The sequence below is a fragment of the Hypanus sabinus genome, chromosome 9 (genome assembly GCF_030144855.1).
Source record: "Hypanus sabinus isolate sHypSab1 chromosome 9, sHypSab1.hap1, whole genome shotgun sequence".
NCBI classification, from domain to species: domain Eukaryota; kingdom Metazoa; phylum Chordata; class Chondrichthyes; order Myliobatiformes; family Dasyatidae; genus Hypanus; species Hypanus sabinus.
Genome location: NC_082714.1, coordinates 131,871,950 through 131,887,924, shown reverse-complemented (window position 1 = coordinate 131,887,924; position 15,975 = coordinate 131,871,950). Strand labels below are relative to the sequence as shown.

The window sequence follows — 15,975 nt, the reverse complement described above, 5'->3', positions numbered from 1 at the left end:
CCAGGCCACCCTGTACTGTCTGAAAAAAACCCTATTCCCTATACATTCTTCCAATCACCTTAAAATTATGCCCTCCCATATTACCCATTGGCTGTCCATTCTGTAAATGCCTCTTATCATCTTGGACATCTCTATCAAGTCACCTTTCATTCCTCCTTTATTCCAAAGGGAAAAGCCCTAGCTTGTTCATCCTCTCCTAACCAGACATGTTCTCTAATCTAGACAGCGTCATGGTTGAAAAAAATTGTTTGGGGTGAGGGAGAAATACAATAGCATAGCAGTTATCATTATGCTATTTCAGTGCCAACTGAGTTCAATTCTGCTTCGATCTATAAGGAATTTATACATTCTCCCTGTGACTGCATGGATTTCCTCCAGCTGCTCCAGTTTTCTCACACATGCCAAAGACATACAGGGTTAGTAAATTAATTAAAGACATGAATAAAATCGGGCATTGTGGGCTCACTGGCCTGTGCTGTACACTATGTATAAATTTTACAAAATCTCTAAAATCTGCCCCCTTATATTTTATCATTACTTCACAAAACTTAATTCCATTTTCCAATGTGCTTGAACTGGGCTTATTTACCTTTTGCTGCAATATTTCCCTTGCCCAATTCATCCCATTTTGGCCTATTTATTTGAATGATGTTTATTTGTCCTAACATTTGACATATTTTTTAAACCTCTGCACACTATTACCTATAACCCCCTACAAGTAAAATAAAGAGTTTGGACAAGAACACCATAGAACCTAGACAGCTAAAGAGTGGAAGAATGCATAACAGAGTAAAATGGAAGTTTGTAGTGTTAATCAAGATTGTTTTGTAAAATAATTAACCAGCAGTGTGTAAATGACAAATGCTTCTTAAATTCAGGGGAAAATAGGTGAGGAAGATTCAAAATACTGGAGGTGCCAATGAAAATATTTTGTCTTATTTTTATACTTGCAAGGGATATTTTTCTGGTTGCTTTACTTTTTGGTTCAACTTGCTACAATGGCTGCCAAATAATTAAAACATGAAAGAGAAAAGTAGAGAACAAGAAGGTAAAATTAGATGAAAGAGAGTGGCAGAGACTTCGAGCAAAATACAAATACTTAAGAAATCCACTTCCAGGAAACAACCTCCATGTAACAAACCTGGTGCAGTATCTTCTGCAGGGGAATTGGGTTCAAAGAAGGTTACTTTCCGTCCTTTAACAGGTTCTTTCAAAGTTGGCTGTAAAGGAAATAAAAGAATCCCTGAGACAATATCTTTAACACAAAAAAATAACTTGTTTTTATTTCAGATGTAATTTAAAAAAAATTACCTTCTCATCAGTTTTCAAAGCTGGTTTAGGTGGCTGAGGCTGAGGAACCTTAAAACCTAAAAGCTCCAACATTTTCTCGGCTGCATTTCGTTTAGCAACTTTTTTATTTGGGCCCATTCCTTCTGCTACTTGACCACCAACTTTGACCTAAATAACAGAAACAAATAGTTCAAATTATTTGGGATTGTATCTTTCAGAATCAGTAGAAAATCCAATAAATTATGTAACATTTCTCACCCGCATAACAAACTCTCTGAGGCGAGGAAGACCTCGTTCTACCATTAATGTATATTCAGGCTCCTTTTCTTTTTTTGCTTGCTGAATTTGAGCTAGGCGGCTGATTGGATTCATTCCTTGCCCATACTCTGGACTTGTCTGTAGCTTAAAAATAAAAAAAATGCAAGCTCAGCATTTCAGCACTAATCAAATTAAATCAATGGGCAAGATAATGAAAAGTTTTAACTTTTGCAGCCAAATTTGAAAAGCCAATTTTTTTTGGGGGCCCAGGTACATCAATAACCTAATTTTTTTTTAAAAAAATTGAAAATTTACAATGCTGAATCTTGCAGATTTGAAACACCAAAAGTGGTGCTATTTATTTTCTATTTTTGTTCCCACTTTTCACCTTTGTATTCTCCACAAGGAAGAAAAGGCCTGCTCCCAATCCTATACCATGCTCCTGAGGTTCTAGGAACTGAGAAACATGGTCTATAGTTAAATGGCCCAAGAATTTCTATCACTACAATAAAGCAGAAAACTTTAATTGGCTCAGCTAAGTCTGAGAGTTACTACTGCCATTTTGCCTTCCAAATGCTTAAGAAAATAAATCAATAACTTGAAATGTCTTTCTCTTCCCATACTGTAGCACATTTAATAAAATCTGAGAAACAAGAGACAGCAAGTGCTGGAATTTGAAGCAACACAGAGCACAGGAAGAACTCAGTCAGGCAACATCTTTGAAGGGAAGGTGATAATTTACATTTGCATCAAGGTCCTTTATCTTGGTTCTAAATAAAGTTTGACTTTTATCACTAATACCAGTCCAAAACAGCAAGAATCAGTATGTAAACCAACAGTTTAAAACCAAGGTACCAATTCAGATTATTCAAATAGCCAGGATAGTTATTAAAAGGATACAGGATGGAATCTGAAACAAAAGCAGTTCAGCAATAGTGAACGCTGAAACCAAACCCAAAACAGCCATCCTCATCTCAAAATGGACAAGGATCCTAATCACCTACTATTGATTAATCCTATTTCTGTAAACATCAAGAGTGGATAAAAGGAAAAGAAACTACAAAAGGCCCAGATATTCAGCTATACTTCACAAGCATACAGTAGAGAATGATTTCAATATCCAGAATTCACATATTGCACTGAAAGAAATGTAAAATGCCCTTAATATGAGAGTAAGATCATGAAGCAGAAAATAATACAAGATTCAGGATTTGGATTAGTTTGAAATCACTGATTTTTCGATAAAGATGATAGACATTTAGCCAGACTACACATCTTACGTGATTGACAGAAAAGTAGTAATCACTTATGAAAAACAAACCATCACAAAAACTGCAACTTAGAACTAATTATTTCAGACACAGACATTCCAAAGGTAATACTTGGGTAAGATCAATTCTTTGTAAATGATTAACATGATGAAAACTGTCAAGAGATTAGTCCATACACAGTACAAACAATCCAAAGAGGAAAGCTGTTCAAAGAATGAAGAAACATCAATAACGTAAATAGAGTATTTTCTCCCATGACAGTGATGTAAAAAAAACAAGGGGTGGAGCTTTAAAGTGAAAGTAAGGATTTTTAAAGGGGGATTTGGTGAAAAAGATTTGTTTTTAAACTGAATGGTAAATTATCTGGAACTTACTACCAGAGTAGGTTGTGGAGCCAGCACAATCACTACACTTAAGAGACTTTAGACAGGCATTTAAACAGGAAAGACATGGAAGGATACAAACTTAATGCAGTCAAAAGGGGTTAATGTAGGCAAGAAAAAACACAGGACGAGGTGGGTTGAGGGACCTGTTAATGTGTTGTACAACTATGGCTATAACTAACTGCTAGTTTCGCACACACACCCCTCTGGAAAGCAATGGCCAAATTTGAATGTGGAGGTACAATTACACATTTGTTCAAAACTTTGTACAATTCTCATTAAATTAGTTAAATGGGTTTACTATATAGACTGTCTATGCAAGGAGCATGAAGTACATCAGACATCCGCATAAGATTTTAGATTACAGTGTCTTGACAATTGAGCATGCATAGAAATTATATATGGGATTTCTTCTTTCAAATCCTGAAGCTGTTAGAACAGCAACCCTGCAGGTGATATGATACAAAGTACCTTACCCAAGAGTATGCGATACACTACGGTGCCTGCTATCAAGTACTAGTGGGATTTTCAACCTGACAATAAAAGCTCAAACCATCCTTCTCCGTGGATGGTATCCAGACATTCTAATGTGCAGTCAGATACAAAAAAAATCTGGCCAACAGTGAACCATGACCAAAAGGATCAGTGACTTCAGAATTGCTTGTACTCAACAAGCACAAAAATCTAGAAATTGTTATTCACCTCTATTGCTTAGAACCAGTTTGTCAAAAGATGTTGGTCCCAGCCAGTTAAACCAAGAACACTTTCCCAAACTGCCCAATTGATTTTTAAAATTTACTCAGCTCTCTGATATTTCTTGTCCAGAAACGTATTTTGAAAGGAATAACAATTATATACATAATGTGTTAAGTTATGATGCCAATATTGCCCCATACATATGCAATAAAGGAATTTACAGATGCAGTTATGGCATTAATTTCCCCTTCCCATCACTTCACAGTGTTGCCCAAATTATTACTAGCAATACCTGAAGAAGGATTGAAGAGGCATGCAGGATAAGTGCCAGGTGGGAGATCTGTGGGGAGGGACGTGTGTCACACGTACTTATCCCTGCAAGCGTAAGCACTACACCTGTCCCTACACCTCCCCTCTAACCACCATTCAGGGCCCAAAACAGTCCTTCCAGGTGAGGCAACACTTCACCTGTGAGTCTGCTGGGGTCATCTATTGCATCCTGTGCTCCCAGTGAGACCCGACGCAGATTGGGGGACCGCTTCTTCGAGCACCTCCACTCTGTCCGGCACAACAGGCAAGATCTCCCGGTTGCCACCCATTTCAACTCTGACTCACATTTCCATTCGGATATGTCCATACATGGCCTCCTCTATTGCCATGATGAGGTCAAACTCAAGTTGGAGGAGCAACACCTCATATACTGTCTGGGTAGTCTTCAGCCCCTTGGTATGAACATCGAATTCTCCAACTACCGGTAATTCCCTCCCCCTCCTTTCCCCCATCCCACTTTCACTCAGCCTCCTCTTCCAGCTGCTTATCACCTCTCTCATGATTCTGCCTTCTTCTGCTACCCATAATGATTTCCCCTTACATTCCTTCTTCACCTTTCCTACTTATCCCCTCCCTCACCCCTTGTGATTGGTTTTTCACCTGGCCATCAGCCTTCTCCTTCTCACCCTCTTTATGGGGCCCCTGCCCCCTCCTTCTTCAGTCCTGACAAAGGGTCTCGGCCCAAAACGTTGACTGCTCATTTCCACGGATGCTGCCCAACCTACTGAGTCCCTCCAGCTTGTCTGTACGTGTTGATTTGACCACAGCATCTGCAGTGTACTTTGTGTTTCTTAACAGCAAATCTTACAAGCAGGAAGCAAACTTATTCTGCAATTTTAGAGACTGACTGGCAACAAGTACATAGGACACCATTAAAAAAGGCTGCAGATGTTTCACATAGAAATGCCGCAAACCAAAAACCATTTCAAAACCTGCTTGTGGAAACCATTAAATGTGCACATTGCTAATTCTTAGGAATGCAACATCAGAAACAGACACAGTATCATTCAGCTTTGCATATTTAATCTCTTATCTCAGACCATTTTACTGCATTAATACCTACCCTCAACATCCAAAGTCAACTTGTTAGGGCTTCTAGATCTCCAAAGCCCATTCACATTTAGAGTTCCAAAGATTCACTGTCCTCTAACTGAAATTATTTTTCACCTGTCTCAAATACCCTAACTATTTTTAGACAAGCCCAAGCCAGGGAAAATTTCAACTTCATTTCTAACCTGTCAAGACCAAAGAATTCTATACATTAACAAAATCATCTAATCTTCACCTGGTAAACTTTCATTGCATTCTATAACTACTTGTATCTCTTTTTTCACTCAGGATATTTTACAATAATACTAGCTGATTCAGTGTCCAAGGGTTCATTATAGCTTATATATAAAGCTTATTTCCACTCTGGGCTGGAAACCTGGTTAAAATCAACACTTTCCAGTGTTATTTCAGAAGTCTATTTGAGGGCTCAGCCTTGTGCCTTCATTCCCACAGCAACAAAATAGTTAAAATATTTGTAGCTTTGCATGGTTGACTGTGGATTGAGCTACCAAAGCAATATGCATGCTGGAGCAAATGCAAATGACAGTAAGACGACCAACTGTTGACCTAGTACCTAGAAAATTTTCCAGGCCGGAAAGAAGCTTCAAGGCCACACAAGGAGGTGCAGGGGTGTGTGGGTGGGGGGGTGTGGGGGTATGTGTGCGTGTGCGCACGTGCGCGCGCCCTTAACTCCTGGTGGAGTCATCGGGGCACTGTCATGTCAAGCTTTTTGCACCAATCTTGGAGCCAGCTGGATTCGAACTTAGGAGCCTTTGCTCTGAAGTCCGGCACTGATGCCACTACGCCACCAGCCGGCCTCAAGGCGATGAGGTAACAGCAACTTCCATCACATTCAACAGGAAGTGAAGCAAGAGACTGCAGGATCTCTGCACTATATGAATATACTGAGTATCTGATGCCACATCCTGTATTCGCCAAGGTCGCTAGGATACAGCCCCAAGTCTCTGCACTGAACAACTACACTGCCTGCCAAGGTTGGTCACTCCAATAGAGGTACACAGTAATGAGATCACCATTTCATTGCTGATAGAGCACCAGCAGGGATAAATGTCAAGATCCTTTCAGAGCAAGAGCACCAATAGAATGGGGATGGGATAAGAGGAGGAACTTTAAAAAAAACTGCTTCCAAGCATTTGGCTCCGGGACTCTGTAAGTCTTGCAACATTCAGTAAATTGTTTATACGGAATTCAAGCCCCTCTAACAAACATTTCCAATTGTGCCATTTAAAATAAATTGCATTTTTATTAATTTTGACCAAAGTGGATAATCGCACCTTTTTACTACACTGTATTGTTTCCTGTCTTTGACCTTTCATTAAGCCAGCCCACATCACCCTGAATTGTCTCTGTAATGTTTTCACTGCTATCTAGTTTACATGCAGTTGAAGCTTAGATTATTTACACTCAACCCTCTTTCCAAACCACTGATTGTGATTGTAAACAGTTGGAGTGCCACATTTATAAATCACCCAACACGATAATGATCTATCCATTTTTAACGCTTTCTGTGAAAAATTATAACAGTACCATTCCAGAAATGTATTACTATGTTGTATGCTGTTGACAAAGTGCCCTGGAAATAAGTGTTATTTAAATAGTTAACTAGTTTCTTTCCCCAATAGATATAAATGTACAGATTTCTCTGGAGTTACCAAAAGAAAAAAAAAGGGATCCTCCATTATTCAGGTACCAGTCAATAAAGAATTAAATCAGGGCTCAAATGTTCTGCTTAACATATTGGGTATAACAAAACCACTTTATGACTTCCGTTCAACAGTACCATGACAGCTGTAGCACCTATCCTAGGCATTTGTTGAACGGGGAAAACATATGAATTGTGTGTGCAATTTGCCTTGGCCTTTTTTTGTCCAGCCAGGTTTGAACTTAATCATAACAGGTTTCAGTCCCAAACGTCACTCCTAAGTTGGATACTAAAGGATTAAGTTAATGTCATTTAAGGATGAGGTTTCTCAGGGTACTTTGAGACTGATGATAAAATAAGTCAAAGTCAGCATGAAATCTTACCTGACAAATCTGTTAAGAGTTTGGGGAAATAACAATCAGGGTGGACTAAGAAGAAGCAGTGGATGTCATTTACTTGGATTTACAGAAGACATTTGATAAGGTTGATTAACAAGATAAAATCTTATGGCATTACAGGAAAGATATCTGCATGCATAGAGAAATGGCTGACAGACAGGAGACCGCGAATGGGAATAAAGAGGGCTTTTTCTGGTTGGCTGCCAGTAACTAGCAGTGTTCCTCAGGGGTCAGTATTGGGACCACTACTTTTCATATTGCTTGTCAATGACTTGGATAATGGAATTGATGGTTTCATGACAAAGTTTGCGGATAATACAAAGATAGGTGGAGGGGTAGGTAGTGCAGTGGACGCAATGTGATTGCAGCAGGACTTAGACAAATTGGAAAAACATCAAAAAAAATGTGGCAGATGGAATACAGTGTTGGGAAATGTATGATAATACACTTTGGTAAAAGGAACAATACTGCAGACTATATTCTAAAAAGGGAGAAAGCTCAAACATCAGAGGTGCAGTACAGAGGGACTTAGGAGTCCTTGTGCAAGACTCCCCAGAGTTAATTTACAGGTTGAGTCTGTGGTAAAGGTGGTAAATGCAAAGTTGGCATTTACTTCAAGGGAAACAATATAAAAGGAGATAATGCTGAGGCTTTACAAGACACTAGTCAGCTACTTGGAGTATTGTCAACAGTTTTGGGCCCCATATCTCAAAAAAATGTTTTCATTGGAGAGAGTCCAGACGAGGCTCATGAGGATTATTCTGGGAATGAAAGGGTTAACATATGAGGAGCATTTGGCAACTTTGAGCCTGTACTCACTGAAATTTAGAAGAACGTGTGGGGATCTACTGAATATTGAAAGAATTTTATAGGGTGGATGTGGAGAAGATGTTTCCTGTGGTGGGTGGTATCCAGAACTAGTGAGGAACAGCCTCAAAATTGAGGGGCAACCTTTTAGAACAGTGGTAAGGAGGAGTTTTTTAGCCAAAGAGTGGTGAATCTGTGGAGTGCTCTGCCACAGACTGTGATGCAAGCCAGGTCCATGAATATATTTAAGGCAGAAGTTGATTGATTCCCTGACTGTTTGGGAAACAAAGGATGTGGTGAGAAGGCAGGTGTATTGGGTTAAGTGGGATCTGGAATCAGCCGTGATAGAATGGTTGAGCAGACTTGATGGGCTGACTGGCCTGGTTCTGCTTCTATGTCTTATGGTCATTTGGTCTAGTTCAATTATAATAGCAAATGGCACTAAAGGCTGGGGTGGGTGAAGGCTACAAACAATACCTCGTATATTTTTCCCTCCATATTAACATTTTTGTGACTACTTCCAGTAACATGCCTTGTTAAAAACACAAGCAAAACCAAATAACAGTATGATCTTTTAAAATAACTAGATTTATTGTTATTATTATGTCTATACAATATATTGGATATATTTTCCATTCACCTTTGGTGCTTGTCATCAGAAAATTTAAATTATTTTCAGATAACTAATTCAAAGGAAATGGGATATTATAGGCAATGCCACACAAAAAAAAACAAGTGAAAACCAAATACTACCCAAATTCTTGTATTTCTCATCAAACCAAGCCTATTTATTCAAAAGACACAGCTGTCAGCAGACTTGTCAGCTATCTCTCAAGCAAAAGATTTTTTTTGGGAGTATTGGCAATGAATTTCCTGCTTTTCTAAGAGATTTTTCAACATACACTTTAACAGATGACATTTTTAAAGACTTGCCTCGACTACTTCTGGCTCTATCTCACACTATCTATACAACTCTCTACAACATCTAAAACACAGCTTAAAACATTATGGTGAGGTAAGGTTCTCACTTGGACAGTTTGATGGTCCCATTGATGATACAAATTGAATACCATTAATGCAAAATTGCAGTTGTCTCAAAAATAATTTTCTATTTAATACTTCAAAATATTTTTAAAACAGCCAATATTACTTCTTTTCATACACACCTTTACTATTGATTTAGTTTTCTTTTTTATGCGTGGTTTCACTTTTTCTACAGTGGGGAGCTGTGGAAGTTTCTTCAATTCCTCCAAAACAGCTATTGCAGCAGCTTTCTTAGATATTTTCTTACTTTTCCCTTCTCCTTCTGCTGAAAATTCTCCAACCATTACTTTAGTCACAAAACTTTTCATGTGAGGAGGACCACTTTCCTTTATCACCTACAAAAAAAAAGTACTTCAACAGATAACATATAATTTACCAGTTACATACACAACCTATTTTTTTTCCCCAAGTTTGCCAGTAGCAATCAATTATAAAATACCTCACTCTGAAGACTTAAAAAGATTTTCAATACAGTACAACTACTTAGCTGCAGGAAAAGGCAGAAGTAGTACACAAGATCCATCCTTTTGGCAACAAACATCCAATTTGAGCATTTAAAATTAGCATGTAAATGGAAATAATCTGAATATTACTAACTAGTGGCACTGGTGCAAGGTTAACGGGGCAGTAATATTCCAGCACAACATGGGGTCTGTGAATTTGTGTACCTGTATCTGAATTATTGCTTGGGGACACATCAGAGGCTATTTTGTAGAATAGCAGAAGGAATACGAGACATCTCTGGTGTCTTTCAGGTGGAAGTAACAGCCATTCTCACAACTTCCATCTTTACTTTCTACATCCATTTTCCTTGTAACTGCCTATTTCCTCTCAGCACTGCTGCTATATCTCCAACAGCACCATTCTCCCATACTGCCACATAGTTATGCATCATTCAGTGTACCTGGTCCAATTTTACATGCCCAAGGGAAAGGTGCCTTCAACGTTCTTCTGCAAACATCCTACAACTTTCTTAGTGGGACAAATCATTTTCAAATAGCTCCATGTTGAGAACAACTAAAGCAAAGAAAAACTTTTCATCATTCCATAACAACTGGTCTCACCTGGTATGAATCATTAACACACACTCAATTGGACAACAAAGAACTGAAGATTAAGAAAATGAACCCACAAACTGAATGCCTCTTTCTTCTATGAAATTCATTTCCAGAAAATGATAAAAGCCAGATGTGTAATCAAAACTCTTATATACAGATGCTTTTGATTCTTTGCAAGAAACACTATCAGTTAAAATTCATTCAATGAATTAACATTCCTCTCCAGTTTTTGTAAGTTATTTCAGAACACCTTTCAGACAAAACATAGAAAGCAAAGAAACTACTGTGTGTGATCTGACTGGAGATCCTAATGCATCTTAGAAAATTGAGGACATTGTATACAGTGCCTATAGAAAATATTCACCCCACTTGGCAGTTTTCATGTTTTATTGTTTTACAACATTGGATCCCAATAGATTTATTCCAAATATTTTAACACTGATCAACAGAAAAGACTTCTATATCAAAGTTAAAAAAAATTCTACAACTTGTTCTTAATTTATTACAATTATGAAGCAAAATAATTGATTGTATAATTACTCACTCCTTCAGATCAAAGTTTAGTAGATGCACCTTTGGCAGCAATTACAGCCTTGAGTCTGTGTGGATAGGTCTATCAGCTTTGCACATCTAGACTCTGCAATTTTTCCCCCATTCTTCTTTACAAAACCATTCAAGCTCTGTCAGATTGCTTGGGGATTGTAAGAGAACAGCCCTTTTCAAGTCCAGCCAATTGGATTGAAGACTGGACTCTGACTTGGCCACTCCAGGACATTAACTTTGTTTTTTTTTAAGCCAATCCTACGTAGCTTAAGTTTTATGCTTGGGGTCACTGTCTTGCTGGAAAACAAATCTTCTTCCTTCCAAGTTGCAGTTCTCTTGCAGACTACATCAAGTTTACCTCTAGGATTTCTCTGTATTTGCTAGATTCATTTTACCCTCTACCCTCATAAGCCTTCCAGAGCCTGCTACAGTGAAGCATTCACACAGCTTGATGAAGCCACCATCATGCTTCACAGTAGGGATGTACTTTTGATGATGTGCGATGTCTGACTTACGTCAAACACAGCCTTTAGGCTGATGGCTAAAATACTTGATTTTTGTTTCATTGGACCATAGAACCTTTTTCCAGCTGACTTCATTCTCCCACATGCCTTTTTGGCAAACTACAGCTGAGACTTTGGATGAGGCCCCCCCCCCCCCCAACAGCAACTTTCTCTTTGCCACTCTCCCATAAAGCTGTGACTGGTGAAGCACATGGGCAACAATTGTTGTATGCACAGAATCTCCTATCTCAGCCACTGAACCTCATAACTCCTCCAGAGCTGTCACAGGTCTTTTGATGGCTTCCCTCACTAGTCCCCTTCTTGCAGTCACTCAGTTTTTGAGGATGTCCTGCTCTAGGCAGATTTACAGCTGTTATTTTCTTTCCATTTCTTGATGATTCACTTAACTGTACTCCAAGGGATATTCAGTGACTTGGGAATTTTCTAGTATCCATCTGCCGACTTAAGCTTTTCAATAACATTATTGCAGAGTTGCGTGCAGTATTCTCTTGCCTTCATGGTGTAATTTTTGCCAGGATACTGACTCACCAGCGGATTGACCTTCCATATGCATGTGGAATTTCGATTGCTGTATCTTTACTACAGCAATCAAAACACTGACTCTCCATTTGGAGATGGTCTCTATCTAACTAACTATGTGACTTCCAAAACCAGTTGACTGCACCAGTGATGATTTGATGTGATATTAAAAGGGGTGAATATTTATGCAATCAATTATTTTGTGTTTTATATTTGTAATTAATTTAGATCACTTTGTAGCGATCTGTTTTCACTTTGACACAAGAGTCTTTTTCTGTTGATCAGTATTAAAAAAGCCAAAGTTCAATGAGTAAGTATTGCTGAGCAAATGAGTAAAAGAATCAAAATCAATTAAAATTTGAAGTTTCTGTATTATGTCATTTCAAATTCTTATTACTTTTCATCTTGTTTAAAAGTTTCAAATGAGGTAAACTTAAAAACAACTGAGAAAGCCCAAGAGCCAAACAAAAATTTCATGGACTGCACATATGAAGTTACATCACTAGCACCAAAAGTAGTTCCAATGAATGTGTGCCTCATGTAATAAATAACTTATGAAATCAGTAGATTAATCTACTGCTCAGTAATAATATTTGTAAGGAAATTTGGATTATTCAAACAAATATATTTAGTATTCCAAGATGTCAAAATTATTATACAAGATCTATTAATAATTTAACTCTTATGCAAATTAAAGACACATTGAAAACTTACTTCAAAGTTGACAGGCATATTTCTTTTCAATGCAATCTCAAAAACTTGGCTTATTTCAGATTTATTGAGATCATCATCATCTGTTTCTTTGCCATTAATCTGCAGAGCAACAGGTTACCAGTATGAAATTCCATAATAATCATTAAAACTGAACCACTCTAAAGTTCAACATTAATAGGTAATTACATTGAAAACAAAATCTTGTAAGGTTTAAATTTAAAGTACTTGCATCGAGAATAAAATATATTTGCATATAAAGTGCATTTCAGATCACTTTCTGAACAACTCAAAGCACAAAGTAATTTATTTTCCTCCAAAATAGCAGGCAGTCGTTTGGCTTAATGAGACAAGCTCTTTTCCCCCATTAATTTTCTTGTGCCCTACAATTCCTACATTCCCATCAGCTCCACTCTCACATTTGATTAGCCTGCCACATGCAAAACCAAGAGTAATTTACAGTAACCAAATACCTACTGGCTAGGATGGCGTTGGTACAAAAGAAATATATGGTCAGAGGGAAAATGTGCAAATTTCACCTAGATAGTACCCTGAATGAGGATCAAATCTAAGTTTCTGGAGATGTGCTGTAGCACCACTGCCATCGTACCAGCTCACAGCTGATGAAATAGCTTAACTGCAGCGATTATTGTAATGAAGGACTACTGAAGACAATTTTTTTTGTAATATTGGGAGGACAACAAGGACACAAGAGACAATTCTCTCTGCCTGGCCTAAATCTATTACATACACTTGTGAATACAGACAAAACCTCTGTTTAATAGTTCAATCGGCAATTGGCTGCCACCCTCACAATACCGTATCGTCATAGATTATTATGCTTGGGTTTTAGGATTTCAGAATTTTTAACTCCACAGATTGCCAGCAATTCAACTAAAGAGCACATGCACACTTCATGGTTTCTGCTCAGGTAAGATAGTCATCCTCTAAACTGGTTCTCCATTTTTTTTTTGACTATGTACATATATTCCATATTGCTGTTAGCCCTTCCAGGAAGGTGACGGGCGAAGTTAAGATATCAAGTAAAGGAAAAATAAGACAAATAAAATGGAGGCACTGTGGAAGATAGCTACGGATGTCAACAAAACAAAAGCAAAGGTATTACTAGGAACTGTTTTGTTCTAGGCTGAGCTCTGAACAAACCAAAACAGTTACAGATATTGGAGAATTAAAGGCCAACCAGGTAAATACCTGGAATTAACAGTTGCTGAAAGAGAGCAAACTGTTCAAATGAAACAGACCAAAATACTGATTGAGAAACAGTGGGTACCATTGGGAGAGAACGAAGAGTTAGACACTCGGTGCAAGATGGAATTGGATACAAAAATAATAAACTAGTTGGACTATAAACAAGCTTCTTTCTATCTGGTGGAATGTACATACTGCAGGATTGATAAGTGCACTGTGCAATAATACACAATTTCTGAACTAGAGCCAAACAACTAACAAAAATGCTAGTACTCACGGTTGGTAATTTGGATGGCAGGGTTTCATTTTGCAAAGCTTTGAGCGCTTTAGCAGCTGCATCATGTTTAGCAGCCTGCCTGGACCTTCCTTTTCCTTGGAACTGTTGGTTTCCGATTACTAGTTCAACTTGGTAAGTGACTGGTCCAACAGGAGGGAAAGGATAAAAATATCTTGGGGAGAAAAACACAGACCATTCATGACAATTTCATAAGAGACATGACCTATTCATTCGTAGGATTCCTGATTACACAGCTGACTATCCAGAAAAATCAGAACTTTCAGCAGAGCCTGAGCACTTTCTGATAGAAGTCAATGAGGAGTTAATATTTCACCACAATCAAATGTAGTTCCGAAATGAATCTGAACTGAGAACAGCACACAACAGGAACTGGACACAAATATTTAGTCAGTATTACTTGGTTTAAAATCATTGAGCTAGTAGAAAAGCCCTTGAGACAGTTTATATGCTCCACATGATTACTGATATCATTGTCAAAACTTCAAATCTATCACTATTCCTTCACAGCCTGAGAAGTTCTGAACCATGAAGAAAAAAATCTAGAGCTACTGTCCTCATCAGCTGGGATGACATCCCAAAATATTCTCCGAAAATGAACATCATCTTAATTTCTTGCACTCATTAATAGCTGAGATAAATAAAAGTGAACAGTAAATTGATAGTTACCTTTGAGGGTAAGCATTATTTCTCAGTATGCTGTAGCTTGGCCTTAATCCAGGATAAGGATCAATTGGTCTGTAGGTCGGTTTCTTTCCCATTTTCATACACAAGGCATTCAACTCTACTGTTGGAGTAACACTGTCTGAAAATGCGTACAAGATTTGCTCAATTCTACATTTACACATTAAATTTTACATATACTATTTAACTTACTGTAACATGTTTGGTTTAAGATCTGTAATAAGTAGTTTAAAAAAATTGTGAAAGTTACCAAACATTGACCATTATACTCTTTCTTCCTATCCTCCGCAAAACTCAAGATCCTTGTACCTCTACTTTCAACAGTACAAGATGCTACTGTATAGGTTTTAGCTTTCACTATTGTCAAGTGCTTGACAAATAGCAATCAATGTTGCTTCTACTAAAACTAATTTTTACCAGGATTTTTTGAATCATTACGTGGGGGTCGAGGTGGTGGCTTTGGGAGACTGGTTTCCACCAAGGCCTTTGCGGCTGCTGCATGCTGAGCCTTTTTAATGCTGCTTCCTTCAGCTTCCCATTGCTGGTCACCAAGAGTCAGCTGCACTGTAAAAACCTGCAATAAATTTTTTAATAAATTTTAAAATTTAGTGCAAACAATAGTTTCCAAGTTTAATTTACTTTGATACAATGATTGCCTCTAGTTTACATATGGAAAGCAGTTAAAAATAATCAATAAAACCCTATATGCATTAAAAATTACATTTTGTATGCTGACAACACACACAAGATGCTAGCCAGGCAGCATCTATAGGAAGAAGCACTGTCAACGTTTCAGGCCGAGACCAGGTCCTGATGAAGGGTCTCGGCCCAAAACGTCGACAGTGCTTCTTCCTATAGATGCTGCCTGGCCTGCTGCGTTCCACCAGCATTTTGTGTGTGTTGCCTGAATTTCCTGCATCTGTAGATACCCTCATGTTTGATTTTGTATGCTGATTTAGCTTTAAAAAAATCTACATATATGCATAGTTATACTTCCTTAAAAATACAATTTGGCAATTTATTCCTGAAATATTGTTAACCACATTACCAATAAACTATTGCCATTAAGACAAAATGTGCTTTGCAATATTTAAGAAATAGCAACTGATATAGAAGCTGAACAAATATTGTGTGTGTAACAATTGGATTATATTTATCAACATAAAATGTCTTGAAATTCACAGAAACATTCTCTAAATATCTTTTTTTTCCCTCCCTTTTCCAGAAACCAAGGATTCCTTC

At 37.8% G+C, this 15,975-nt stretch overlaps 1 protein-coding gene across 6 annotated transcripts in view; it reads right to left on the bottom strand.

Moving 5' to 3' along the window:
• Positions 1 to 15,975, bottom strand: part of stau1 (staufen double-stranded RNA binding protein 1) — a 46,844-nt gene that overhangs the window by 12,578 nt on the left and 18,291 nt on the right. For 2 of the 6 annotated variants that reach the window (XM_059980589.1, XM_059980590.1), the window contains exons 4-11: positions 15,151 to 15,307; positions 14,719 to 14,854; positions 14,032 to 14,203; positions 12,549 to 12,647; positions 9,313 to 9,525; positions 1,549 to 1,692; positions 1,312 to 1,458; positions 1,142 to 1,220 (exon numbers count right to left, since the gene is read on the bottom strand). In XM_059980589.1, the coding sequence (XP_059836572.1) occupies positions 1,142 to 1,220; positions 1,312 to 1,458; positions 1,549 to 1,692; positions 9,313 to 9,525; positions 12,549 to 12,647; positions 14,032 to 14,203; positions 14,719 to 14,854; positions 15,151 to 15,307 (1,147 nt within the window). The remainder of the gene's footprint in view (positions 1 to 1,141; positions 1,221 to 1,311; positions 1,459 to 1,548; positions 1,693 to 9,312; positions 9,526 to 12,548; positions 12,648 to 14,031; positions 14,204 to 14,718; positions 14,855 to 15,150; positions 15,308 to 15,975) is intronic. The other 4 variants (XM_059980592.1, XM_059980591.1, XM_059980593.1 and 1 more) reach the window with 4 other exon arrangements.